Source organism: Talpa europaea (assembly GCF_964194135.1).
Source record: "Talpa europaea genome assembly, chromosome: 1".
NCBI classification, from domain to species: Eukaryota; Metazoa; Chordata; class Mammalia; order Eulipotyphla; family Talpidae; genus Talpa; species Talpa europaea.
Genome location: NC_140073.1, coordinates 126,768,315 through 126,794,902, shown reverse-complemented (window position 1 = coordinate 126,794,902; position 26,588 = coordinate 126,768,315). Strand labels below are relative to the sequence as shown.

The window sequence follows — 26,588 nt, the reverse complement described above, 5'->3', positions numbered from 1 at the left end:
CGAAATTGAAATGGTAATCAAAAACCTCCCCAAAAACAAAAGCCCAGGACCTGATGGATTTACAAATGAATTCTACCAAACATTCAGAGACGAATTGGTGCCTATCCTTCACAAACTCTTCCAAAAAATTGAGAAGGAAGGGACAATACCAAACACGTTCCATGAAGCCAACATTACACTAATACCAAAACCGAACAAGGACAACACAAAAAAGGAAAACTACAGGCCAATCTCCCTAATGAACACTGATGCAAAAATCCTCAATAAAATTTTAGCTATCAGAATCCAACAATGTATCCATAAGATAATTCACCACGACCAAGTTGGATTCATTCCAGGGGCACAAGGATGGTTTAACATCCGAAAATCAATCAACGTTATCCAACACATCAACAAAAAGAAATATAAAAACCATATGATAATATCAATAGATGCTGAGAAAGCTTTCGACAAAGTGCAACACCCATTCATGATAAAAGCCCTTGAAATTCTTGGGATACAAGGAACATACCTCAACATCATAAAGGCCATCTATGACAAGCCAACAGCCAGTATCATTCTCAATGGTGAAAAGCTGAAAGCAATTCCATTAAGATCTGGAACAAGACAAGGATGTCCACTCTCACCATTGCTTTTCAATATAATACTGGAAGTCCTAGCCAGGGCAATAAGACAAGAGAAAGACATCCAAGGAATCCAAATAGGAAAAGAAGAAGTCAAACTATCACTATTTGCAGACGATATGATATTATACATAGAGAACCCCAAAAACTCCACAGAAAAGCTAATTCAACTCATCAATCAGTTCAGTAAAGTGGCAGGATACAAAATCAACACGCAAAAGTCAGTAGCCTTCCTATACACAAACAATAAATCTGAAGAAGAAGAAATCAAAAAAACCATCCCTTTTGTTATTGAAACAAAAAAAATCAAATATTTGGGAATAAATCTAACAAAAGAGGTAAAGGACCTATACAAAGAAAACTATAAAACACTGTTAAAAGAAATAGAAGAAGACACAAAGAAATGGAGAGACATCCCCTGCTCATGGATTGGAAGAATAAACATTATTAAAATGGCCATCCTACCAAAAGCAATATACCGATTCAATGCTATTCCAATCAAAATTTCAATGTCATTCTTCAAAGAAATAGAACAATTATTGATGAAATTCATATGGAATCACAAAAAACCCCGAATAGCCAAAGCTCTCCTGAAAAAAAAAGAAGGGAATGGAGGCATCAGACTCCCAGACTTCAAACTATACTACAAAGCCATAATCATCAAAACTGCATGGTATTGGAACAAGAACAGACATACAGACCAATGGAATCGAATAGAAAATCCAGAAATAAACCCACAGATTTATGGTCAACTAATCTTTGACAAAGGAGCAAAGACTATGCATTGGAGCAAAGAAAGTTTGTTCAATAAATGGTGCTGGGAAAACTGGGTCGCTACATGCAAAAGAATGAAGCTTGACCACCACCTCACACCATACACAAAAATCAACTCAAAATGGATTAAAGAACTAGACATAAGACCTGAAACCATAAAATATATAGAAGGAAATATAGGCGAAACACTACGTGATTTGCACATCAAAGACATCTTTACAGACACATCACCCAAAGCAGTGATAGTGAAGGCAAAGATAAACAGCTGGGACTATATCAAATTAAAGAGCTTTTGCACAGCAAAAGAGACAATAACAAAAACAAAGAGAAACCCCACCAACTGGGAGAACATCTTTGCACCCAACACTAATGATAAAGGACTGATCACAAAAATCTGCAAAGAGCTGATGAGACTCAACAACAACAAAGAAAATAATCCAGTCAAAAAATGGGCAGAAGAGCTTAAAAGAAACTTCTCTGAAGAGGAAATGCAAATGGCCAACAGGCATATGAAAAAATGTTCAACATCACTTGTCATCAGGGAAATGCAAATCAAAACTACCATGAGATACCATCTTACACCAGTGAGAATGGCACATATTAAAAAAACTAGCAACAACAAATGTTGGCGAGGGTGTGGAGAAAAAGGAACTCTTCTGCACTGTTGGTGGGAGTGCAAACTGGTCCAACCACTGTGGAAAGCTGTGTGGAGATTTCTGGACCTACTAAACATAGAGCTTCCATATGACCCAGCAATCCCACTCCTAGGTATTTACCCAAAGGACACAGAAACATCAATTCCAAAGAACACCTGCACCCCTATGTTTATAGCAGCACTGTTTACAATAGCTAAGCTTTGGAAACAACCCAAATGCCCAAAAATAGATGACTGGATCAAGAAGATGTGGTACATATATACCATGGAATATTACTCAGCATTCAAAAAAGATAAACACATGCAATTTGCTGCAACATGGATGGCGCTGGAAGGGATCATGCTCAGCGAAATAAGCCAAAAAGAAAAAGAAAAATACCGGATGGTCTCACTCATAGCAGGAATCTAGAAAACTTAAATAAGGGACCAGGAAAATGAATAACTATAAGAAAGTGAAAATCAAAATCAACAAAAAACTATGAACCAGAGACACTTTTAGGGGGGCGGGGGCGGGAGGGGAGGGATTGGGGTCAGAATGGGGGGCTGCAATTGTATGGGGAATATAACAATAAAATTTATAAAAAAAAAAAAAAATAAAATAAAATAAAATGCAAAAAAAAAAATAAAAAAAAAATAAATGTCGATCTGGTCATAAAATAAAATAAAATAAAATAAAATAAAAAAAAAAAAAAAAAAAAAGAAAAAATCTTAGTAACATAAAAAAAGTTTCACATTCAGTTCTAAGCATGAGGGTATAGTGGCAACTTCAGTTCTCTGCCCAGACACCCTGACTTTCTGTGCTTTCAAGTCTAACAACCAGCTCTTGTGCTCTTTTAGGGTTGACTTCCCACTTTGCCTGATGTTTGGAGATCTAGGATTGCCTGGGAAATCACTTCTGTGGGACAGGGCTTAATGAATGACTGACATAAGTAGAAATTTAATGACCTATCTCCTTTCCCTCTGATTGGAACAACTCTAAGGAATAACTTATATTCCCTGTTGGATCAAACTAGAGCCCCTTGCTGCCAAACTTTGGCTAATCCCTCCCTTACCTTTTTTTTTTCCTTCTGGCTTGACTTAATTTTTTTCCTCTTTTCTTTTTCAATTTAAATTTTTTTTATATTATTGTTGATTTTTAAACAATGTTTGCTTCCCCTCACCCCCTCAGGTGTAGTCCCCATAGAGTTTCCTTCACCAATGTACCTGTGCACCATCACCTCAGTCCCCTGTGCTCCTCCCTCCCTCCCTCTGATCCCTCTCCCTCCTCCTCCCCTGCAGTGTGTCTCTGATTTACAATTGTCCAGTTTTGCTTTGTACTGTTTGTTGTGTTTTGTTCTGTTATTATTTTTTTACACTGATGTCTTATTTGGTTCCCCTATATTCCTGCTATAAGTGAAACCATCTGATATTTTTCTTTTTCCTTCTGGCTTAGTTCACTGAGCATAATTCCTTCAAGTTCCATTCACCCTCCCTTACCTTTTATTGGCTTCTTTCTTTCCCTTTTCCTCTGTCCTTTAGCATCCCTTCCTTAATAAATCACCGCACATAAATCTTCATCTCACAATGTGCGTCTGGGAAAATCAGCTAAGACAAAAAGACCTTACAATAACCTTAGTTCTTTTCTCACATAAGTCACTGGATACCAAGAGCTCTCAATAAATTGAGAGTTGGATCTTCTCCCTCCAAGCTTGAATCTAAGTAGTTGTCAATTATTCATCAACCCCACTGTCAAGTTTTTAGTGCTCTTCATAAATAAAACATAGAAATTGCCATTCTCCTAGGATAACTGGGCCTGCAGAACCTCAACTGCAATACTTATGCCAATCTCCAAACAGAATCCTACATGGCAATAAAGACATACAAGCCCTGCAGTTGAATTAATATGAGCTTCTGAAGCAAACTTCTCCCTGCTAATAATCAAAGTCAAAAATGTTTTGGGTGGGAGGATATTTTCACTAAGGTGTACATTTGTCAGCTTTCCATTCTACCATCTATCTTAATACCTGATTACCAACCAAGACCCTTGGCTTTTAAGTTGAGATGCTTGTTCAGAGTTCCTCAGTTTCATTTCAGTTATTCTCTGCTGCTACACCCAAATATATAAATACATATGTATGTATGCATATATATGTGTATATATGCATGTGTGTGTGTGTGTGTGTGTATGGGGTCACTTTAATTTCTAATCCAGAATTCATCTGAGGTGACATACCTGTCAAATTAAAACTGCATTCTACAGCAAAATTGCTGTTATGCCTACTTTAGCATCAAGTCATATCTGAGAAAACCTGTGAACCTCCCCCAAAAATCTGCTGACTAACCTATAGCTTGACAACAAAGAGATAAAATATCAAAGTAGGAAGTATGTATTAGGAGGCAGACTCCAAGTTAGAAATATTATCTGTCCCTCCTGCCTATATAGCCACACCATCTCTTTCTGTTATCAACAACCAAACCGAAATAAAAATAAAAATAATAAATCATATGACAGCAAGTACTTGTAAAAGGCAAGACTTTGCTCTAGTATTCATCTACTAGTGTTACAGCTATGACTGTGTTACATTACAAGCAAAGAGACTTTGCAGATGAAATTAAGGTAGCTAAAATAGGCAGATTATCCTTGGTTAACTCAGACTTAATTAAAAGCTTGAAACATCTTTTTGAGCAAGAGTAAAGAAGTCTCCAAGAAACAATGGTATCGTATCAAGAGGATAAAGAATTTAGCTTAAAGGTGTTCCTCCTGACCAAATTTTGAACAATTTGGGCAATAAGTAATGATGGTACATAGTATAGCTGATTGACTAAAATAGGGAAAAGTGTAGTTAAGTGGGTAAAGAGAATTAAAGCTACTAAGTTCCAGTTGTAAAATAAGTAAGTCCTGGAAATGTAATATGTAGCATGATGGTGATAGTTAATATTTTATATTGTATATTTGTATGGTATCTGTATTGTATATTTGAAAGTTGTTTAGAGACTAGATCTTAAAGGTTCTCATCACAATAGCAAAAAATTTAGCCACAGTATAGGGTTATGATGTTAACTAGATTTATTGTGATGCTTATTTCATAATATATACCAGTATTGAATCTGAAATTGAATATATTTTGTATAAATGATAATCTTAATAAAAGGCAAAAAATAAGAAAATATTAATCTATACTGTCATAAATGAATACATTTTAAAAGTAAGTGCCTGCCAAAATCCGGAGTATTTACATAGTTACAAAGCATTTTTGCATAAAATGTTTATTAATTGCAAAGGGAAATGAGAAAATAGCAACTTAATAATCGAAAAGCTGTGATACAGTATTTCACAAGTGCTGTCTTAACTCAGTTATGAATCATGATTAAAAACTGAAAACCCTTACATGGATGGTATGTTAAATTGTCACTTCAACCATTTCCTTTATCAGATCAGAACCTGGGTTATAATAGATATGTAGGTTATAATAGATATCTACCACCCAGAGACATCCTCTTTGTCCTTGTACTTGTGCAATTATTCAAAATACCTATTCCCCAGGAAACTGGCCAGCTCCACTTGCTACATATAAACTGCCTCCTATAGATCCACGTCACTGTTATCCTGTCTCCAGGTACAACCTCTTGTGTGGCAACTTATCTCATTTGGAGCTATAAGTAGAGTGTCACTGGGCTGAATGTCTTTGTTCTGTGTACCAATTACCAAAGGCATTTTAATCACACCTAAGACCATATGATTATGATACTAAAGCCTGCTAATCAACAACATCAAGTAATAAAAATTAATGCCATCAGTAAATATACAATTTGAAATCATGTGCCATCTAATGAGATGCAATGAGAACATGTCATCGTTTCTGTGATATTCTTACAAAAGGAACATAACCTGAATTGAATTAGGAGGGACCATCATACATACCCATGGGTGGTACATTTTACAAAATGGCTAATCAAGCTCACGAAAATCACCAATTTCCTCCAAGCTATCATGATCGTTCCTGTGCAACCCAAGGGAATGTTGATCAAACCTTCTCAGTAGGAACCCAAAGGAGAGAGTGGTGCCTATCATGCCCTCTCATCCATGCCACTTTGCACACACAGCATCCTCATCTGCCCTGGGCTGCTACCCACACTGCATAAGCCACCTTCCCCTTCCCTCCTGTTTAATGATTTTCCCCAAATCTTGTCTTTCACTATTTCTGAACCCTTTGTTCTGTAACTTCAAATTGGCTCTTGCCGCTGATATTCTGAGTATAAACCTGACCTTGAACTATCCTGGTTTCTGAGCATCCTCCCAGACTGCAATATGTGCCTGGTCCTTGTTGTTTCCTAATAACCATGCCAGGGTCCCTCCCCCAGGGCAGGTGAGAAAAACATGTTTTTGCATCTACTACCAATTCAGTTTGGATTTGCTTTTATATCAGAGAATTTTATACTAAATTTTGCTGTATATTTTTCATTTAAAGAAAATATGTAATAATGTTTGTAACATTAACGTTTGGAAAAATAAATGGAAATTATTTTTTCCAGATACAAATTTTTTTTTTAAAGATTTATTTATTTATTTATACAAGCACTGGGTACAGTCAGAAGCACGAGAAGGTGAGAGAATTCACCAGAGCCAGAGTAGGGAAAAGAACAGGCAGATGGACCGAAATACACTGCTGAGGAGAACAGTGGGCACAGCAGGAGAGGTCTGTGCGCCATGTGGGACCCTCGCCAGTGGCCAGGGATCGAACCTGTGCTGCAGAGGCTGCGGCAGCTTCTCAGCCCAGCGCTCAACCACTGCGCCACCAGGGGAGGCCCCAGATACAAAATTTTGACTTGCCTGTTAAGTGATCTTTCTAAACTTTATCTTAACATTGGATATAAGTACATATCATTTGAATACGTAGCTGACTTACCAAATCATAATTTTACTGGAAAAAATGTGAGCACAACTCATTTTTGAGGTAGAGCTAAAAAATGGTTTGTTTGCTTGACAAAGTATAATGCAAAGAGTTTCTTTATTTGGTGTCTTTCAGCCTCATGTTCATATATTTCTTTTTTGTCCTAAAGATCCAAATCACAGAGTGGACAAGTTTGTGCAAAGAAAGAGATATTCCCTGCTCAGATGATTACTCCCTTATGGGTATTCTGGGAGAAGCAGTGACAATTCGAGCCTGGAATATTGCTGGATTACCTTCTGACTCATTTTCCATTGAGAATGGGATCATCATAATGTAAGAAAATATATTTCTCTGACAAATGATGTTTTCTAATAAGTAGATTATTTATCTGTATACCTTTTAAAAAATTATACTGGTGATTTTTTAAAGTATTGAAGAAAATTTTTACTTAGAATTTAAGTAGCTAAAGTAAATATAAATAATCACACCCACATTGGAGACTGTAATAAACTAAAAAATCAATGTGACATTTGTATATATTTTAATCAATTTTTTTTTAATTTTTTTTATAGAGGCATGTTTTATTTATTATTTGTTTGTTTTTGTTTATACATGCACTGGGTACAGTCAGAAGCGCGGGAGGGTGAGAGAATTCACCAGAGCCAGAGCGGGGAGCAGAACAGGCAGAAGGACCAAAGTACACTGCTGAGGGGAGCACCGGGCATGGCAGGAGAGGTCTGCGCGCCATGTGGGACCCTCCTCTGGTGGCCGGGGAGCAGCCGGGGATCGAACTGGCACCGCAGAGACCGCGGGCAGCTTCGCAACCCAGCGCTCAACCGCTGCGCCACTGGGGAGGCCCTATTTTAATCAATTTTTAACAAATGCAAAGACTTCATATAAGTCAAGTTCAAGATTCTTGTTACCATTAAATACAGGGTTTTGTTACTGCATGTTAATGAAAGGTGCAGCAGTAGTAATTAGTGGTGATGGGTGAGGGTGTTGTAAATTCTGTGTTAGTTCCTGTACACATTGGTACCAACTTAAAGGATATAGATACATTTGGGTGCTGGGCTGATTGGAATTTGAAAGACAGTGGCTGCCATTCATGGGAATTCCTGGTTAAAGATAAATCACAGAGAGTCTGGACTGGGAGAAGAACACTAGATGCTCATGCAGCCTCATATTTCCTCTAGATCATACCCCCCCGAAGCCAGGATTTCAGACTATCCCTGGTGCCTCACAGGGCAACATCTCACACATCCCATTGTGAGAATTATCATAAATTGTGTTATTTTCAAGTACACATTACCATAGGTCTTTGATTACTAGGTCTGTCTTCCTGGAGATTTTAGTATGTTAGGGAATACACAGTAGGGAATGTTCAGTTCTGCGTTACATGACTAATTTGACCAGTTGTCAGTTTATGCCTAAAAAAAGTAATTCATGTGATAATACTTTACAATGAGAATGATGGGCCTCCCTGGTAGTGAAGGGGGTTGAATGCAGTGCTGTGAAGCTGTCCACAACCTCTGCAGTGTGCGTTCGATCCTCGGCCAGCTAGGGAGATAGATCCCCGGCCAGCCAGGGAGATACCCACATGGTGTGGCAGACCTCTCCTGTCCCGCCCACTGCTCCCCTCAGCAGTGTTTTCCATCCATCTGCCTGTTCTGTTCCCTGCTCTGTCTTTAGTGATGCCTCTCACCTTCTTACACCTCTGGCCTGTACCCCAGTTCTTGTATGCATAAATAAATCTTTAAAAAAAAATAAAATGAGAAATGGTGGAGGTGCATAGATTTTTAAGATAGAATTATCCACTCCATGTAAAGACTAGTTATTCCTCAATTTTTTATATATATTTAAATTAAAATTCTAATGAAAATGTTTTTGTGCTGCTCAAGAGATTATCTTGATGTGGGGTTCTTTAGCTTTTTTTTCACTGAGTTCTATAAAGATTTGAGATATATGCAATTTGAATGTTTATAAAACAAGATAAAATCTGCTAAGACCACCTAAGGGAAGTTAAAAAAGTAATTATGTCTCAGTACTTAAGACAAGCTAATTCTTGCAGTTGGGTACCAAATTCAGTTCAAAGCATTCTGTTAAGTAAAGAAGAAAAGGAAAACAATGTAAATTAATCCATATTTTTAAACCAAGGAAATCATTCTTAGACAAAGGTTTTCAGGAACTAAAAATAAATTTAATTTGTTGATTTGGAGAAAAGTCTACTAAGCTTTTCTTTGCGGGGACTAAAACTAAGGACTGAGTACTGTCCTCTCTGATCACCTAAATTAATCCAGAAGAAAAATTTAGATTCTTGTTAAATGATAAATAGGTCCATTACCTTGCCATTTATGTGCCTTTTTAACAAGTACAGGTTGGGAGTTAGTTTATTGTTGAATTACTTAACAAGTAGTTGGCATGCAGACAGTCTTGTGGATATTTACTTAATGTGAAAATTAACATTAGACATTAACATCTCGGGAGGGTTACTGAAAGTTTAGAAGTCCTACTTGTACTTTTGTTGAGCAGAATCAGCTAAATTCAGCCTAAAGAAGTCAGATTGTTGCTTTTTGTTGTAGTTACTGTTTTACTCTTAGAAAAAACAAACTTTATTCTTCCCAAGGACATGTGAAGTATAGTTGGTCAGTTTCTGTTTCTATTCTTTTGATTTGTAATCTGTGTACATACCTGTGTTCCTAGTAGGACACCTATGTCCATTATATCCATTGATGGCCAAGTTGCATCATATTTTCTAGCAAATAAATGTACCCTTCCTTTTGGGTCCAGTCATATTTCAATAATATTAGAATTGTTGATGAATATTTTTGCTTTTATGACTCCAAACCTTTGAATGACTATTTTTCAAAATAATAAACACATTTCAAGAGACAGGTAGAAATTGGTGACAATGAGCTATAACCTTTACATTTTTTCTGTTTGTAAAAACATTAAAAACATTAGTAGAAAGTTACTGTAGCAACCTTACTAGAAAGAAAATGCTAACATTTTCCATTCTTGGCTTGTTTTGTCTTTGTATTTTGGTAATCTTCAACCAAAATGTTTCAGTGAATAGGTTTAAGATAATCATTTTGAAGTGTCAGAGATAGAAGGAAAAAAGAGAAACAAATAAGATATGGATTTCTCACCATACTCTCTGGCTTACATCTGATCATTTTCTCAGTCCTGTAATTTGAGGTTTTGCTACCTATACCTGCTCACATTTACCCTATAAAATCAAAAGATAAAAAATAAACACATTAACTCGCCATCCACTTATTGGTCACGTCATTGCTCAAGTTTTAAATTTCTTACCTTTCATTTGTTGTTATTTAGTTTTTAGAATCTGCAAGTTGTTGCATTTTAGAGTTTATCCAGAATTTTTTCTTTGTAATCAGTGGAAGAGATACCCTGTAATGGGCTTACCTCCACCTGGTCAGCACCAGAATTTCCTCTAAGGAATGGTGTTCCTTGGATACATGTTTCCATGTGGAGATAATCTCTTAGAAAAAATACCAATTTGGGGGCCTCCCCTGCTGGCGCAGGCAGTTGAGCGCAGCACTGTGAAACTGTCTGCAGCCTCTGCAGCTCAGGTTCCATCCTGGCCAGCTGGCGGGAATCCCCATGGCGCAGCAGACCTCTCCTGTCTTGCCTGCTGCGCCCCTCAGCAGTGTATTTCACTCACTCTTCCTGTTCTGTTCCCTGTTCTGTCTCTGGTGAATCCTCTCACCCTCCTGCACACATCTGCCCTGTATCCCAGTGCTTGTAATGTATGAATAAATCTTAAAAAAAAAAGAAAATAACAATTTTTCAAATGAGTTAACTTGTATGGTATTTGCCAGATAGTGTTTGCTGTTTTCATTTCTGTCAGTTATCATGTGCAAACTTTAATTTAGGAGAAAGGGATAAAAAGGAGTCAAAATGAACACTCACTCAAAGAAAGTACAATTTAGTTGGGTGATACAGTTAAGAAATTATAGAACTTCCACAATGAAATATTATCATTGTATAAAAGTACTATAAATATAAAGTGGATGCATTGCTAAAGTTCAGACATAAAAGCGACCAAGACAGGCTTTGTGGATTGCATAGCATTTGAGATGACCTTTAAACATGAGAAGGACTTGAACATGAAAGGATGGATAAGTGCATTTTGGACCAGAAGAAAAAAATAGACACGTGAACATGGGCATTAAGATATTGTGGCTTAAAGATATAGAAACAACAGAAGGACAAATGAGTCATTCAGTTTCTTCAAAGAAGCGTAACTGCTGTCTAACACTCATACCTAATCCTCCAAATTTAAAAATACTCCTAAAATGTGACAAAATAAAACTTTTACATTTTGATGAGTTTTATTCTTTTCAAATCCCCTTTTTATTCTCTTTAGATTCTTATGGATATGATTCTCATTAGTTGGTTGCATTTAAAATATTACATGACACCTTTGGTTTCATTTCTTCCTAAATACAATGGACTGGTTTTCCCCCTTCCACAAATTAATATACTGAAGACATAAAACCCAATGTAACTGAATTTAGAAATGGGCACTTTAGCAGGTAATTAAAGTTAAGTGAGGTCATAAGAATAGAACCCTAATTCAATAACACTGGTGTCCTTGTAAGAAAAGGGATGCGTGCACTGAGAAACAAGGACACAGCCAGAGGGCAGTGTGGTCCACAAGGTAAGAAGACCAACCTTGGGAGACGCCAAACCTGTCAGAACCTTGAATTTGAGCTTTCAACTTCCAGAACTATGAGAAGCCAGTCTGTAGTATTTTGTTGTGATATCCCAAGCCAACTAATACATTATCCCAAGACAACTAATACAAGAAGATAGCCTTGTTCTCAATATCAGTGCATATATATATATATATATATATATGAAAAAAAGGATACACTATAACCTTCATATATGCATATATATGCTGATATTGAGAACAAGGCTATCTTCTTTACCATATAAGCTACATATTTTATCTTAGGTTCTAAATTATATACTCAAATATGAGTACTTCCATTTGGGGGGACAATTCTAATCAAATTTAAAACTCACATCACAGTGTGATTGAACTAAATATATTACCCTGTTTCATCTACACCTTTTATTTTGGCCCCAGTTAACTTTTATTTTCTCCTGCTGCTCTTCTGATGCTCTGTGTGAATTTGCTGTGCTCACTTTTGAATAATGTGACAGTATGTTTAGAAAACTGGCCAGAATTATGGTTTATGTTTACTATAATGTCTCAGAGAAAGAAAATGAACAGTAATCTTAATGCTGATTGCATTTCACACAAGCAGAAAGTTATTTCGTTTGGATACCATATGGTGATAGCAGATACTGGTTAACTCTTGTGATTCCCACAGCACACTGAAAAATAAATGGGTTTCCTCATGGTTCACTGCTCTTAGTCTTATTATGAAAGGGGAATGTGAGTGAGAATAAAGCAGTAAGTATGAGCTTGTTCATAGTGCAAAAACTCTGACTTTCATAGAATATATTTCTGTCCATAAAAAGATATACAACCACTAGACAAATATGTAATGATCTAACTATATATATGACATTAAATATACAAAGTTTTGAAACAAATACTGGGTCAACAGTTGTGTTAACACTCCAGTGTGATAACTATTATGAAGGTTATAGTGTATAAAATGATGCTTTTCACCTTTTCTGTAGATCACTATATAGCTTGAAAAAGATACTATGCTTTGGTGCTTTCTCTTTCCCTATTGGACAAATGATAGCAGGTAGAAAGTGACTTGTGTAAGGTTACATAATGAATGTCAGGGCCTAGTGAAGAACTGGGAGTTTCCCGATTGCTAGTACTACAACTGATAAAGTTGCCATTGTTACTTAATTAGCAAGAACAACAAATATTTGCAAAAAACATTTAACTTAGCATTCATAAAATTATAATTTTCTAAAAGGAGTATAAAAAATTTTGCAATATACCGCATGATTTTTATAGTTGCCATTCTAGCATCCTGCTCAATCTAAATGTCTCTGCTGCAATAGCATAGTTTCTCATGTAATGTTAAAAAGTAAAATATTACTCTAAAGCATAAACTGTAAGAAAGTGATTTGTATATGATTAAATAGCATAAAGACAAATCATGTCTTCATCAGCTTCATCTTTCTTCTCCCTTTCAGGAATGCAAGAAGGTGGCCTCTGATGATAGATCCTCAAGGTCAGGCTAATAAATGGATCAAGAACATGGAAAAAACCAATAGTCTTCAGCTAATTAAATTAAATGATCCCGACTATGTCAGGACTCTGGAAAATTGCATCCAGTTTGGTACCCCCGGTAAGTAGATAAATAACAAGCATATCTAATAGAAATGTCTGGTGAGGGCACAAAGCAACGTAGTTTGTTTCTTTGTAAAAAAAGGTATATTTGTGGAATATAAATAACTGAAAAACATATCTTGGAAAAGCATAGCAAAAACAATTCTGAGACTTTTTGAAAAATAAACTAGTTACCACAGGAAAGGGGTGGGGAGGGAAGAGGGGATAGGAAGAGGATAGGGCAGCAGAGGTTTGGTGGAGGGTGAGTGACGCATGTGCACATATGAAGGAGTACTATGTAACCGCAAGGTTATATTGACATGTAAATGACTGGCAAATTAAAAAAATTTAGAAATTTCCTCCCCCCAAATAAAAGATTGTGTCAGACTCATCTTAAATGATGACTTTATTAATGTCTTTTATTATTTATTGATAAGTAATCAACTGAGAACTTAAGAAATAATAGTTCCAATAGATTAGGACACATTCTTTGTCTAGAGATACATTTGGAATGCTTCCTATAACTTAACTGTTCTAAATCTTGTCTGGTGTTTGCCATTCTTAAGTTCTCATTGTAACTCCACTTCTGTGGTTAAAAGGGCCACTTATATGCCAAAAGGTTTTTAGCATAGTATTAATCCAATTATTTATTTTTCTCTCAACTTATTTTACAAAAGTGGCAGAAAAGTGAGTACAGCTTATTATGATTTGCCACTTACAATGGAGAGATTAGAAATATAGCAAAGAATTTTTAGTAAAGCTCTATGCACATGTCACATTTGTCAAAACAAAAAAGACAAAGTCATTATAATTTGAGTAAGTTAGGGTTGTTAATTATGTTTTCAATTCACGTTACCTATCAATTTTGACTTGTTTCTTCACCAAATGTAATTATGAAACTACAAAATATTAGCCCGGGGACAAGTCAGTAAATCTCAGTTGCTATTAAATCCAGTACAATTTTTAAGAATTATAATAATACATATGCCAGGAAGTCTTTCGGCATTTTATTTTGCTTACTAATAATGGGTTAGTATTCAAAATATTAATTACAATTTTAGGTTCAATAAAGATAAACATCAAATGACAAAAATCTAAATCAAACTGCAAAATATTGTGTTTCTACATATGAACCTACAAATAATTGTTCATGTATTCATAGTCATAGTCTAATAACATAGGAGTTGCTATAAAAGAAATATGCTTGGGCCTCACTGGTGGCGCAAGGGGTTAAGATGCAACCTATAAACATGTCTGAAGCCACTGCAGCATGAGTTCGATCCCCGGCCAGGGAGCAACCCACATGGCACAGCAGACCTCTCCTAACTCACCCCTGCTCCACACAGTACTTCATTGAGTACTCCACTCAGTGGAGTACTGAGTGGAGCAGTGTACTTCGCTCAGCCTGCCTGCTCTGTTCCCCACTCTGCCTCTGGTGAATCTTCTCACCGCCCCCACCCCCACACCTCTGGCTTGTGTCCCATTTCTTGTATGCATAAATGAATAAATCTTAAAAATAAAATTTTTTAAAAAAGAAATATGCTCTCTACTATCAAATATCTTGCTTGTTTGACAGAATCAAATTATACGTAACTAACTGTAATGAAAATAGAAAGTGGACATACATCACTAAGCCTTTTAGTACAACTGGAATGATATGGTAGGTACACTGGTTCTGGAATACAGCACCCGCCTCTGTTTCAGTACTTGACGCAGTATTTTTCTGAGACTCAGTACCCCCAGCTGTATTTTGGCCATCCAGTATGAGGAAAAAATGAGTTACTGTTCTTTGGGTACTCCCAGTAGTGTTGGATAAGCTCAAATTATGATGGTTTTTGTTGTTGTTTTTATTGCTGTTGAGGTTTGCTGTGCAATATGCGTATAATCTTCTAAAAGATTAGTATAATAACAAAGGCACAGATGATGAACTGTGAAAATAGAGAGGAATCAAGTAAGATTTCTTGAAGGAATTGGCACCTTAAATATTTTAATTAAAGTTACTTTAATTTTCTGATAACTTCCTTGATACAGTAAAAAACAATTAAATGATAATTCAGTATCTACTTTGTTCTCAGCATTCTTGAGATTTCTATGATTTCAGTCATATCTCTTGATATTAGTATTACATCATTTTAGAAAGGAGAGGGCCCTAAAGGTGACCTATTTAGCATTTTTCAAACTATGTCTCACAACTGTAGGAGAGGAAACAAATTTAGTGGGTCATAACCAGCATTTTAAAATGAAGTGCAATAGAAGATAATAGAGTGTATTAGTCTGTGTAGCATGGAGTAAAGGTAGTAATTATTTCATGAAATTGTTAAAGTTTTATCCATATGTGTGCACTGGATCAATATTTAAAATGTTTTTTTTACTTGGAGTTCAAGCCATAGAAAAAGTGAAATCCGATAGTAATTGCAACCATTTCATTTTATTAACAGAGTAATTGAGGTGCTGGATTATGTTAGTTAAATGACATAACCAAGATTTTATTGCTAGTTAGGGAATTGCTAAAACTAGACTCCAATACTTTTGCTTGTGTCCAGTGTTTAATGTGTCACTCATACAAGGTTATCTCACAGTTGGTTCAGCCTACTTTTTGCAATGCTTGATTACAATTCCTTCTAATGTTAATCATCAAAAAAAAGTGAAAAGTTTTCAATCTATTATAGAAAGAAAAACAGATGGCCAATTTTAGAACTATTTTTATATTTAAACATCAAGTAAAAGAATAAGTTACTGTTACAATTTTAAAACATAAGCAGTGAAAAACTCTTAAATTTAAGAAGTTATTTTTAGATATTGGCCTATTCAAGGACAGTGGCTTTTGATCTGTCATCCCTCATCTGTGGCTTGGGTCAATAAGGTCGAGGTTTTCACCTTCTTCACCCACCTGCTTCTGCTTCAACCAGAACTGGCCTCCCTTTTCTTTGTCTATATTGAATTTTGTGTTAAGATCCTCTTTGAAAACAAATGTCCCGCTGTTTAGAGAAAAATTTTAAAGCCTATGCTCTAGAAAATAAAGGTATATCTACATTAGCTATCACAGTGGATAAAGTATGCATAGGACATTAATGATATAAATATTTCTAGTAAATAAATTTGTTCATACCTCAATGAAGCTGGCAAAGATAAAATTTCAAAAATAACACAAAAATCAATTTAGAATACTTTTGATTTTCCAATGAGGCTTTTAATACAGTAAATTCTCATTGTTGAAAAATCATGATGGTATAGAAATTTTCTTAATAAGCTGAAGATTTGATTTTATTAGTGAGGAAATAAATTTTCGTTTTTGGGGAAAAGAATCAAGTGTGTTATTTTTTAATTTAATAACACATATTTTAGCTTTTAAAAGATCCTTATATGAATCCAGACACCTTAATTCCATTTCAAACATGGAAACAATTTGTAGGGATAGGGTATGAAATTGTGGAGTATAATAATTAAAAGCAAATACTACATTTTATGCAAAAATTACTGTTAGTAAAGTTAAAGCAATTATGCAAACTTAACATATAAAATGTCATAAATAAAATTTCAGTTCATAACTATCTTGCAAATTAATGGATGAAAAATCTGACTGTGAAATTATTAAAATGAGAAATTGGTTATCACTAATTTTTTAACATTAGGGAAGTTCTTTTCCATGCATAAAACAAAACAATAAAGTGATAAAACATTTTGAAAGAAAAAACAATTTATAGTAAATACTATATTTCATCTAGAAAACTAAAAGAGAACTGAAAATCTATTAGAATAAAAGATTGCAGTAGAATAGGTATAATCTAAAAGGAATATTAAGAAATCATTAACAACTGAGAACAAAATAGGTACTGATTCCAGCCAACCTGAATGGGAAACAGAAATTAAAAAACTTAAAATGACAAAGTAAAAATCAAAATCAACAAGCAACTATAAACCAGAAACACACAACGGGGGGTGGGGGGATGTGAGAGGATGAGAGGGGGAGCACGGAGGACGGGGAGGAGGAGGGGAAGTGGGGAGAGGAAGGATTAGGGTCAAAATAAGGGAGGGTGCAATTGTATGGGGAATATAACCAAAATGAAAATGCATACATTGTGGAAAAATGATGTGAGAATTATATAAAATAAAATATTTTTTAAATAAATAAATAAAAACTTAAAATGGCTAACAATGCACAGTAGGAAAATGACAAAACTACAGAGGAAGACAAAAGATGATAGGAAAACTAAATATTATAAAGATATCAACTCTTTTGGATTTAAATGTTTTACAAGTAATACTACACTTAACCTAGAAAAAAAGAAGGTAAAAGAGCCTGTGATAATTCAGAAGAACAGTAAATTGGCAATTAACTAGAGTACTCTCTAAAGAAACCCCAATGGAAAACAATCAGTTAGGAAATGGTGTTGGGAAAATTGAAAAATATATCAAGTTAGAGCCTTAATTCATTCCAAAATATGTACCAGATAAATTAAACCATATTCCCAACCTGGAGAACTGATACAATTGTGAATTATTGATAATTTTTAAGGCTTGATAATTTTTAAAGTAGAGTCTTAGTGTATTTGAAAGTTATTAAGAAAGTAGATAAATCCTCCGTTCTCATCATAAGGAAAAAATTTCTTTTTTATCTGCCTGTGTGAGATGATGGATATTAACTAAACTTCTGGTGGTAGTCATTTCACAATATATGAAAGTCACATTATTTTCTTCATATTTACATTTATTAGTGTTTTCATTTACATATTTTGTCTTTGATATCATACATTGAAGTTTTTCCTATGACTGTAGAGTTATTTATATTTTATTCTATCATAATTATGATTTTATTTTTTACATTGCAATCTTAATCCATCTGGGATTAATTTCATGTTGTGTGTTGTGAAAATCACATTATTATATGGCATATGTTAAACTTACACAGCACTGTATGTCATGTCAGCTATATCTCAGTGAAACTGGGGGGAGAAAGAAGAGTCTACCTTTTAGAGATAATTATATCTACAGATGAAGTTTCCTGATGTCTTCAATATTCTCAAATAATCTAGGGTTAGATGAAGAATAGGTGACAGATTAGTTGAACTTACAAGGATGATTCATGCATCAGGTCCAGTATAACATTATTTTTATTTTTGAAGTTTTGAAAATTCTACAACAAATAGCACATAAAAAGGAATATGAAGAAATTTTAAAACAATCAGAAAATTAGGGGAGATATTTGCTCTAACAGTGTTTAAAAATACAAATAAAGTTTAGAAACGTATTAGTACATTGTGGTATTAGTGCTGTTTGTTCCCTGACATCCATTCTGATCTTCTTTCATAACATTAGCACCCACTGTGATCACCTGGTTACATTGCATTCTAGTGAAGAAATTGCAATAATTTCCTAACTTCCACTATGGTTGTATGTAATTCTGTGACTATGGTCTGACCATCAAAACATAGGTGGAAAGCCAGGAAATATCTTTCCTTTTCTGTTTCTTCCTTTTTGATTATTGGAATGTGGATGTTATTTGAAAGGCCATCTTGATTGAAGAGATCAAAAGCCGTATACCCAGAATGGTGATACAGCACTATATCATGAACTTTGCTTTCTGACAGTTTAGACATACTGTTCTTATATCTCTGTATTGAACAACTTGGGCTCCCCTTTACATAAGATATAAGTCCTTTATGTTTGTGTCACTGTACCTATACATTTCATATAATAGGAAAGTGGGCAAATATAATAACATAGAATTTCCAGAAGAAAAGTGTAATTAGTCAAACAGCATTGAAACATCAAGCCTAACGTATGAATTCTAACAATTTTGTTTTTACTTATCAAATTATAAAAGTAATGAATATGGCATTTGATGCTGGCAGTAGCACATAATGGTTAAGAGAGATATGTGTGGCCAGACTGCTTAGACAAAGCCCCTTCTTTGTCATTTGCTAGCTGATTTAACTGAAAGTTTTGCTTCAATTGCCTGTGCCTTAGTTTCCTCATCTATAAAACTGGGTAATAATAGTCCATGCTTCTTAAAGTTGTGAAGATGAAAATGCTGTCAGGTTGGTGCTTATTGTTTGTAATTACAGTGGTGTTATGTAAAAACAGATCAAAAAAAGGCTCATTGCAACTCTGAAATATCTTCAGCCACTTAGGAAAGTAATTTGGCAATGGAAATAGCCTTTTGAAAGTTCCCAACTATTGACTATTCATTGCACTTCTAGGACTACAGCCTGAATCAGTCATCAGAGATAAACACAAAGATTTACTCAAAAAGATGTTCACTGTGGCATTATTAACAGTGGAAAAATTGAAGCAATCAAAATAATAAAAGATTAATGTATTTGATATGATGCATTCATATTATTTAACCAGGAGAAATAATTTTATTCAAGTAGAGAATGAAAATGAATTTAATCATCCTCTGATATTTTTGCTTTGGTTAATTAAGATCTCATCGGTGAAATAAATTAACAAGAAGGCAATTTTAAGAATTCGGTTAGCCACAAGTAACTTGTGAGAAGGGGCAGAATGTGTCTGACCCTTCACTGCAATGGAGATCAAAATAACTGTCATCCAAAAGCCCTGAGTTCCTATTTTCCCACCAAGCTTGCACAGCCAGTCCTTTGAGGGGCTCCTATAAATCACCGTGATTCAAATTTGATGATGATAGCACCAAAATGTAAGACTTAATTTCCCCTTCTCAAATGCTGTAATAAGAAAATATTTTTTTTATTTATTTGATTTTTTTATTTTTTTTTATAAATTTTATTGTTATATTCCCCATACAATTGCAGCCCCCCCCATTCTGACCCCAATCCCTCCCCTCCCGCCCCCGCCCCCCTAAAAGTGTCTCTGGTTCATAGTTTTTTGTTGATTTTGATTTTCACTTTCCTATATTCATTTTCCTGGTCCCTTATTTAAGTTTTCTAGATTCCTGCTATGAGTGAGACCATCCGGTATTTTTCTTTTTCTTTTTGGCTTATTTTGCTGAGCATGATCCCTTCCAGCGCCATCCATGTTGCTGCAAATTGCATGTGTTTATCTTTTTTGAATGCTGAGTAATATTCCATGGTATATATGTACCACATCTTCTTGATCCAGTCATCTATTTTTGGGCATTTGGGTTGTTTCCAAAGCTTAGCTATTGTAAACAGTGCTGCTATAAACATAGGGGTGCAGGTGTTCTTTGGAATTGATGTTTCTGTGTCCTTTGGGTAAATACCTAGGAGTGGAATTGCTGGATCCTATGGAAGCTCTATGTTTAGTAGGTCCAGAAATCTCCACACAGCTTTCCACAGTGGTTGGACCAGTTTGCACTCCCACCAACAGTGCAGAAGAGTTCCTTTTTCTCCACACCCTCGCCAACATTTGTTGTTGCTAGTTTTTTTAATATGTGCCATTCTCACTGGTGTAAGATGGTATCTCATGGTAGTTTTGATTTGCATTTCCCTGATGACAAGTGATGTTGAACATTTTTTCATATGCCTGTTGGCCATTTGCATTTCCTCTTCAGAGAAGTTTCTTTTTAGCTCTTCTGCCCATTTTTTGACTGGATTCTTTTCTTTGTTGTTGTTGAGTCTCATCAGCTCTTTGCAGATTTTTGTGATCAGTCCTTTATCATTAGTGTTGGGTGCAAAAATGTTCTCCCTGTTGGTGGGGTTTCTCTTTGTTTTTGTTATTGTCTCTTTTGCTGTGCAGAAGCTCTTTAATTTGATGTAGTCCCAGCTGTTTATCTTTGCCTTCACTATCACTGCTTTGGGTGATGTGTCTGTAAAGATGTCTTTGATGTGCAAATCACGTAGTGTTTCGCCTATATTTCCTTCTATATATTTTATGGTTTCAGGTCTTATGTCTAGTTCTTTAATCCATTTTGAGTTGATTTTTGTGTATGGTGTGAGGTAGTGGTCAAGCTTCATTCTTTTGCATGTAGCGACCCAGTTTTCACAGCACCATTTATTGAACAAACTTTCTTTGCTCCAATGCATATTCTTTGCTCCTTTGTCAAAGAATAGTTGACCATAAATCTGTGGGTTTATTTCTGGATTTTCTATTCGATTCCATTGGTCTGTATGTCTGTTCTTGTTCCAATACCATGCAGTTTTGATGATTATGGCTTTGTAGTATAGTTTGAAGTCTGGGAGTGTGATGCCTCCATTCCCTTCTTTTTTTTCAAGGAGAGCTTTGGCTATTCGGGGTTTTTTGTGATTCCATATGAATTTCATCAATAATTGTTCTATTTCTTTGAAGAATGACATTGAAATTTTGATTGGAATAGCACTGAATCTGTATATTGCTTTTGGAAGGATGGCCATTTTAATAATGTTTATTCTTCCAATCCATGAGCAGGGGATGTCTCTCCATTTCTTTGTGTCTTCTTCTATTTCTTTTAACAGTGTTTTATAGTTTTCTTTGTATAGGTCCTTTACCTCTTTTGTTAGATTTATTCCCAAATATTTGATTTTTTTTGTTTCAATAACAAAAGGGATGGTTTTTTTGATTTCTTCTTCTTCAGATTTATTGTTTGTGTATAGGAAGGCTACTGACTTTTGCGTGTTGATTTTGTATCCTGCCACTTTACTGAACTGATTGATGAGTTGAATTAGCTTTTCTGTGGAGTTTTTGGGGTTCTCTATGTATAATATCATATCGTCTGCAAATAGTGATAGTATGACTTCTTCTTTTCCTATTTGGATTCCTTGGATGTCTTTCTCTTGTCTTATTGCCCTGGCTAGGACTTCCAGTATTATATTGAAAAGCAGTGGTGAGAGTGGACATCCTTGTCTTGTTCCAGATCTTAATGGAATTGCTTTCAGCTTTTCACCATTGAGAATGATACTGGCTGTTGGCTTGTCATAGATGGCCTTTATGATGTTGAGGTATGTTCCTTGTATCCCAAGAATTTCAAGGGCTTTTATCATGAATGGGTGTTGCACTTTGTCGAAAGCTTTCTCAGCATCTATTGATATTATCATATGGTTTTTATATTTCTTTTTGTTGATGTGTTGGATAACGTTGATTGATTTTCGGATGTTAAACCATCCTTGTGCCCCTGGAATGAATCCTACTTGGTCGTGGTGAATTATCTTATGGATACATTGTTGGATTCTGATAGCTAAAATTTTATTGAGGATTTTTGCATCAGTGTTCATTAAGGAGATTGGCCTGTAGTTTTCCTTTTTTGTGTTGTCCTTGTTCGGTTTTGGTATTACTGTAATGTTGGCTTCATAGAACGTGTTTGGTATTGTCCCTTCCTTCTCAATTTTTTGGAAGCGTTTGTGAAGGATAGGCACTAATTCGTCTCTGAATGTTTGGTAGAATTCATTTGTAAATCCATCAGGTCCTGGGCTTTTGTTTTTGGGGAGGTTTTTGATTACCATTTCAATTTCGCTAATTGTAATTGGTCTGTTTAGGTGTTCTATTTCTTCTTTATCTAGCTTTGTGTGATTGTAGAGTTGTAGGAATTTGTCCATCTCCTCTAGATTGTTAAACTTGTTTCCATATAACTGTTCATAGTAGTTACTGATTATTCTTTTGATTTCTGCTGTGTCTGTTGTGATTTCTCCTCTTTCATTGATGATACTGTTTATTTGTGCTTTCTCCCTTTTTTCCTTTGTGAGCCTGGCTAGGGGTTTGTCTATTTTATTTATTTTTTCAAAGAACCAGCTCTTGGTTTCATTGATCTTTTGGATTGTTTTTTTAGTTTCAATTTCATTTATTTCTGCTTTGGTTTTTATTATTTCTTTTCTTCTACTGGTTTTGGGGTTTATTTGTTGTTCTTTTTCTAGATCTTTGAGCTTCGAGATTAGGTTGTTTCTTTGCGTTCTTTCTTGTTTCTTGATGTGAGCTTCTATTGCTATATATTTTCCTCTTATTACTGCTTTTGCTGCATCCCATACATTTAGGATATTGGTGTCCTCCTTGTCGTTCAATTCAAAAAATTTTTTAATTTCTTCTTTGATCTCCTCATTAGTCCAATGGTCTTCCAGTAGTGTGGTTTTTAATCTCCATGAGGTAGGAAAGTTCCTTGCCTTCTTTTTATGGTTTATTTCTAGTTTGATGCCTTCATGGTCAGGAAAGATGGTTGATATGATTTCAATCTTGGTGTATCTGTTGATGTTTGTCTTGTGCCCCAGTATGTGATCGATCCTGGAGAATGATCCGTGTGCGCTTGAGAAAAATGTGTACTCCGTTTTTTTGGGGTTTAGTGTTCTATAGATGTCTGTTAAGCCCAATTGCTCTAGGTCCTTATTTAGAGCTTTGGTTTCTTTACTTATTTTTTGTCTTGTTGATCTATCCATTGTTGATAGTGGTGTGTTGAAGTCTCCCACTACGTATGTGTTTTCTCTGATGTCTGTTTTCAGAGAGGACAACAGTTGTCTGATACATTTTGGTGCTCCTTCGTTTGGTGAGTATATGTTAATGAGTGTTATTTCTTCTTGAAGTATTGTCCCCTTGATCATAATGTAGTGACCATTGGGGTCTCTTTTTATCTTTTTGAGTTTGAAATCTGTTTTATCTGATATAAGTATAGCTGTTCCTGCTTTCTTTTTTGGTCCATTTGCTTGTAGGATTGTTTTCCATCCTTTAACTTTGAGCCTATTTTTATCTTTTGTAGCTAAATGTGTTTCCTGGAGACAGCAAAAGGTTGGGTTTTGTTTCTTAATCCAGGCTGCAACTCTGTGTCTTTTTATTGAAGAGTTTAGTCCATTTACATTTAGAGTTAATATTGATATGTTAACATCTGTATTTGCCATTGTGTTTGTCTTTCCTTTGATTTTATTTATTTATTCTTTTAATAACTTTTTTTTTTTGGCCTTCTTTCATTGTTATTCGTCCCTCTGAGGTTCTGGCTTTAGGACTCCTTGTAGTATTTTTTGGAGTGGGGGTTTAGTTGCAATGAAATTCTGGAGTTTCTGTTTGTCTGGGAAGGTCCATAATCTTTCTTCAAAGAGGAAGGAGAGCTTTGCGGGATAGAGTATTCTTGGTTGGCATCTGTTTTCTTGGAGTCTGTTGACTATGTCCCTCCACTCTCTCCTTGCCCGTAGTGTTTCTTCGGAGAAGTCTGATGTCAGCCTGATTGGTTTTCCTTTGAATGTTATCTGTTTCTTCCCTCTTGCCAGCTTCATTATTTTTTCCTTGTCCTGGATTCTTGGGAGCTTTACTATTATGTGTCTTGCTGTATTTTCCATTCGTCGTGGAAGTTTGGTGTTCTTCTTGCTTCTTGTATATCAATTTTCAGCTCCATCTTCACATTTGGGAAGTTCTCTTCAATTATCTCTTTGAATATTTTCTCTGTTCCTACATCTCTCTCCTCTCCTTCTGGTATTCCTATAACTCTTATATTTCCTTTCCTCATGGAGTCAGATAGTTCCCGAAGTCTTTCCTCGTTCTTTTTCCTTCATACTTCTCTTTCCTTTTCTGTTTTGGTTCTTTTTATTTCTGTGTCTTCAAGATTACTTATTCGTTCTTCCATTTCATCTATTCTGCTTTCATTGCTTTTCCCAGAATTCTTTAGTTCTTCCATTAATTCTTTGATCTCCTGCATTTCTTTTACTTCCCTCTTTAGGGACTCAATTTCTTTCTTCTGACCATTGTTTTCCCTCTCTAGGGACTCAATTGCATTCTTCTGATCGTTGATTATTTTTCCCTTATCATTGTTTTCCTTTATGAGTTCTGTCAGTTTTTTAATCACGGCAATTTTAAATTCTCTTTCTGGAAGGCTCAGAAATTCTTCCAAGTTATTGTCGTTGCAATCTGGGGGCTGGTTTTCTTTTTGTGGTGTGCTTTTTCTCTGGAGAGTTGCTAGGTTGCGTGTGGTTCTTCTCCTCCCTACTGTCTGTTTTCTAATTTGCCGTATGCGTTGGGACACTGTGTTGTTGGGAGTGGCCGGCATCTTGGGTGGGCTTCTCTGTTCCCCTCTGGTTCCTCCAGGAGTCATCTGTCAGTTTCAAGCAGTCTTTACTGGAGAAAGGTCCCTGTTCTAAAATGCCAATGTGGGGACACACTCCCCTGTGCGCCTGGTCTGCCCCGGCGGTGGGTTCCTGCTCCCCCTCTGGGCTTGGACTGCAGGCCAGAGGGGGTCTGGCGTGGGCGAACTTCCCCCGCTCACCTCTGGCTCCTGAGGAAGCCTCTGCAGGTAGTCTTTACTGAAGAAATGTCCCTGTTCTAAAATGGTGATGTGGGACACACTCCCTGCGCGTCTGGTCTCAGGCACACTGTTCTGCGCGCCTGGTCTGCCCCGGCTGTGGGTGCTCGCTCTCCCTGTGGGCTCAGACTACTTGTTCAGAAGGGGCCCGGTGTGGGCTAACTCCCCAGCTGGCCACTAGCTCCTTCAGGAGCCTCTGCTGGCTTCAAGTCGCTAGGTGGCGCCAGAGATCTCTCCTAGAGCCCTTGGGGAGCTGATTTTCCACCCCGTGGGACAGGGAGCAGAGTGGGGATGGTAGGGTACACCTCAACGGCTTTGGAGTGCTGTGTCTGCCTTGTGCCCCACCGTCGTGGGGAACCCACGCCCCTAATTTCGTGCCCCGGGTCTCAGTTCCAAAGCCCTCAGTTCCAGGATGCGGGCTATAGCCCAGATCAGTGGCGCGGGAATGGCGCCTTTTGAATCCCGCTCCCCTGCCTGGGCGCCTTGTTCCTGCTCACTCAGGGAGGGCCTCAGCAGTCTCCCCGCAAGCCTAGGTCGCAGGCGCGGGGACCTGGGCAGCTGCGATCCGATCCGATCCGGATCAGCGCGCCGCTTTCTGCGCAAGCTTACCGGGCGGCCGGGGCTGTGTGCTGGTGCTGGTCTCCTCCTGGGGGGCGGGGCTCTCTTTAATGGCGCCTGGAGCTCACCTCCGCGGCGGATCCTGCAGGGTTCTCCACAGCTCCCGTTCACGGGGTGTGGTGGCTGAAATAGTTCCTTTCCACTCACAGTCCCACTTTCTGCGTCCGTTTTTCTTGTTGGCCGTTTTGGTTTGTTGTTTGCCTCCTCTCTGCCCTCCTCTCAGCAGAGAGTGCCGCCTCTGTGGGCGGGGGAGGGGAGCAGGGTTTGCGCTTCCCTCCCTTCTGGTCCTCTTTTATGGCAACTTTCTTCTTTGGGCAGTTTGCTGGAGTCGTCCGTTTATCTTCCGTGTCCCAGTTCTCACTGGGACCTGCCGCTTTTCCTCCCTATTAATTTTTTTTAATGGGAGATCTTACTCGCAGCGTCTCCTCGCCGCCATGTTGCTCCGCCCCTCTAAGAAAATATTTTGAAACGAAAAGATTCTTATATATGGTACTGTTTACAATACTGAGAACAGAAGCAGTCTGAATATACAATAACAGAGCACTGGTTTAAAAATTAGCAAATATTAATATGATGGACTATTATGCAGTAATTAAAAGCATGTTTATTAGTTTTTCATAACATGGGGAAAAAT

The 26,588-nt window shown here is 36.6% G+C and overlaps 1 protein-coding gene across 1 annotated transcript in view; it reads left to right on the top strand.

Moving 5' to 3' along the window:
* Positions 1-26,588, top strand: part of DNAH7 (dynein axonemal heavy chain 7) — a gene marked incomplete at both ends in the record, with an annotated part of 235,690 nt that overhangs the window by 149,358 nt on the left and 59,744 nt on the right. Inside the window, 2 exons of the mRNA XM_084248143.1 lie at positions 7,093-7,256; positions 13,077-13,231. Coding sequence (XP_084104269.1) covers positions 7,093-7,256; positions 13,077-13,231 — 319 coding nt within the window. The remainder of the gene's footprint in view (positions 1-7,092; positions 7,257-13,076; positions 13,232-26,588) is intronic.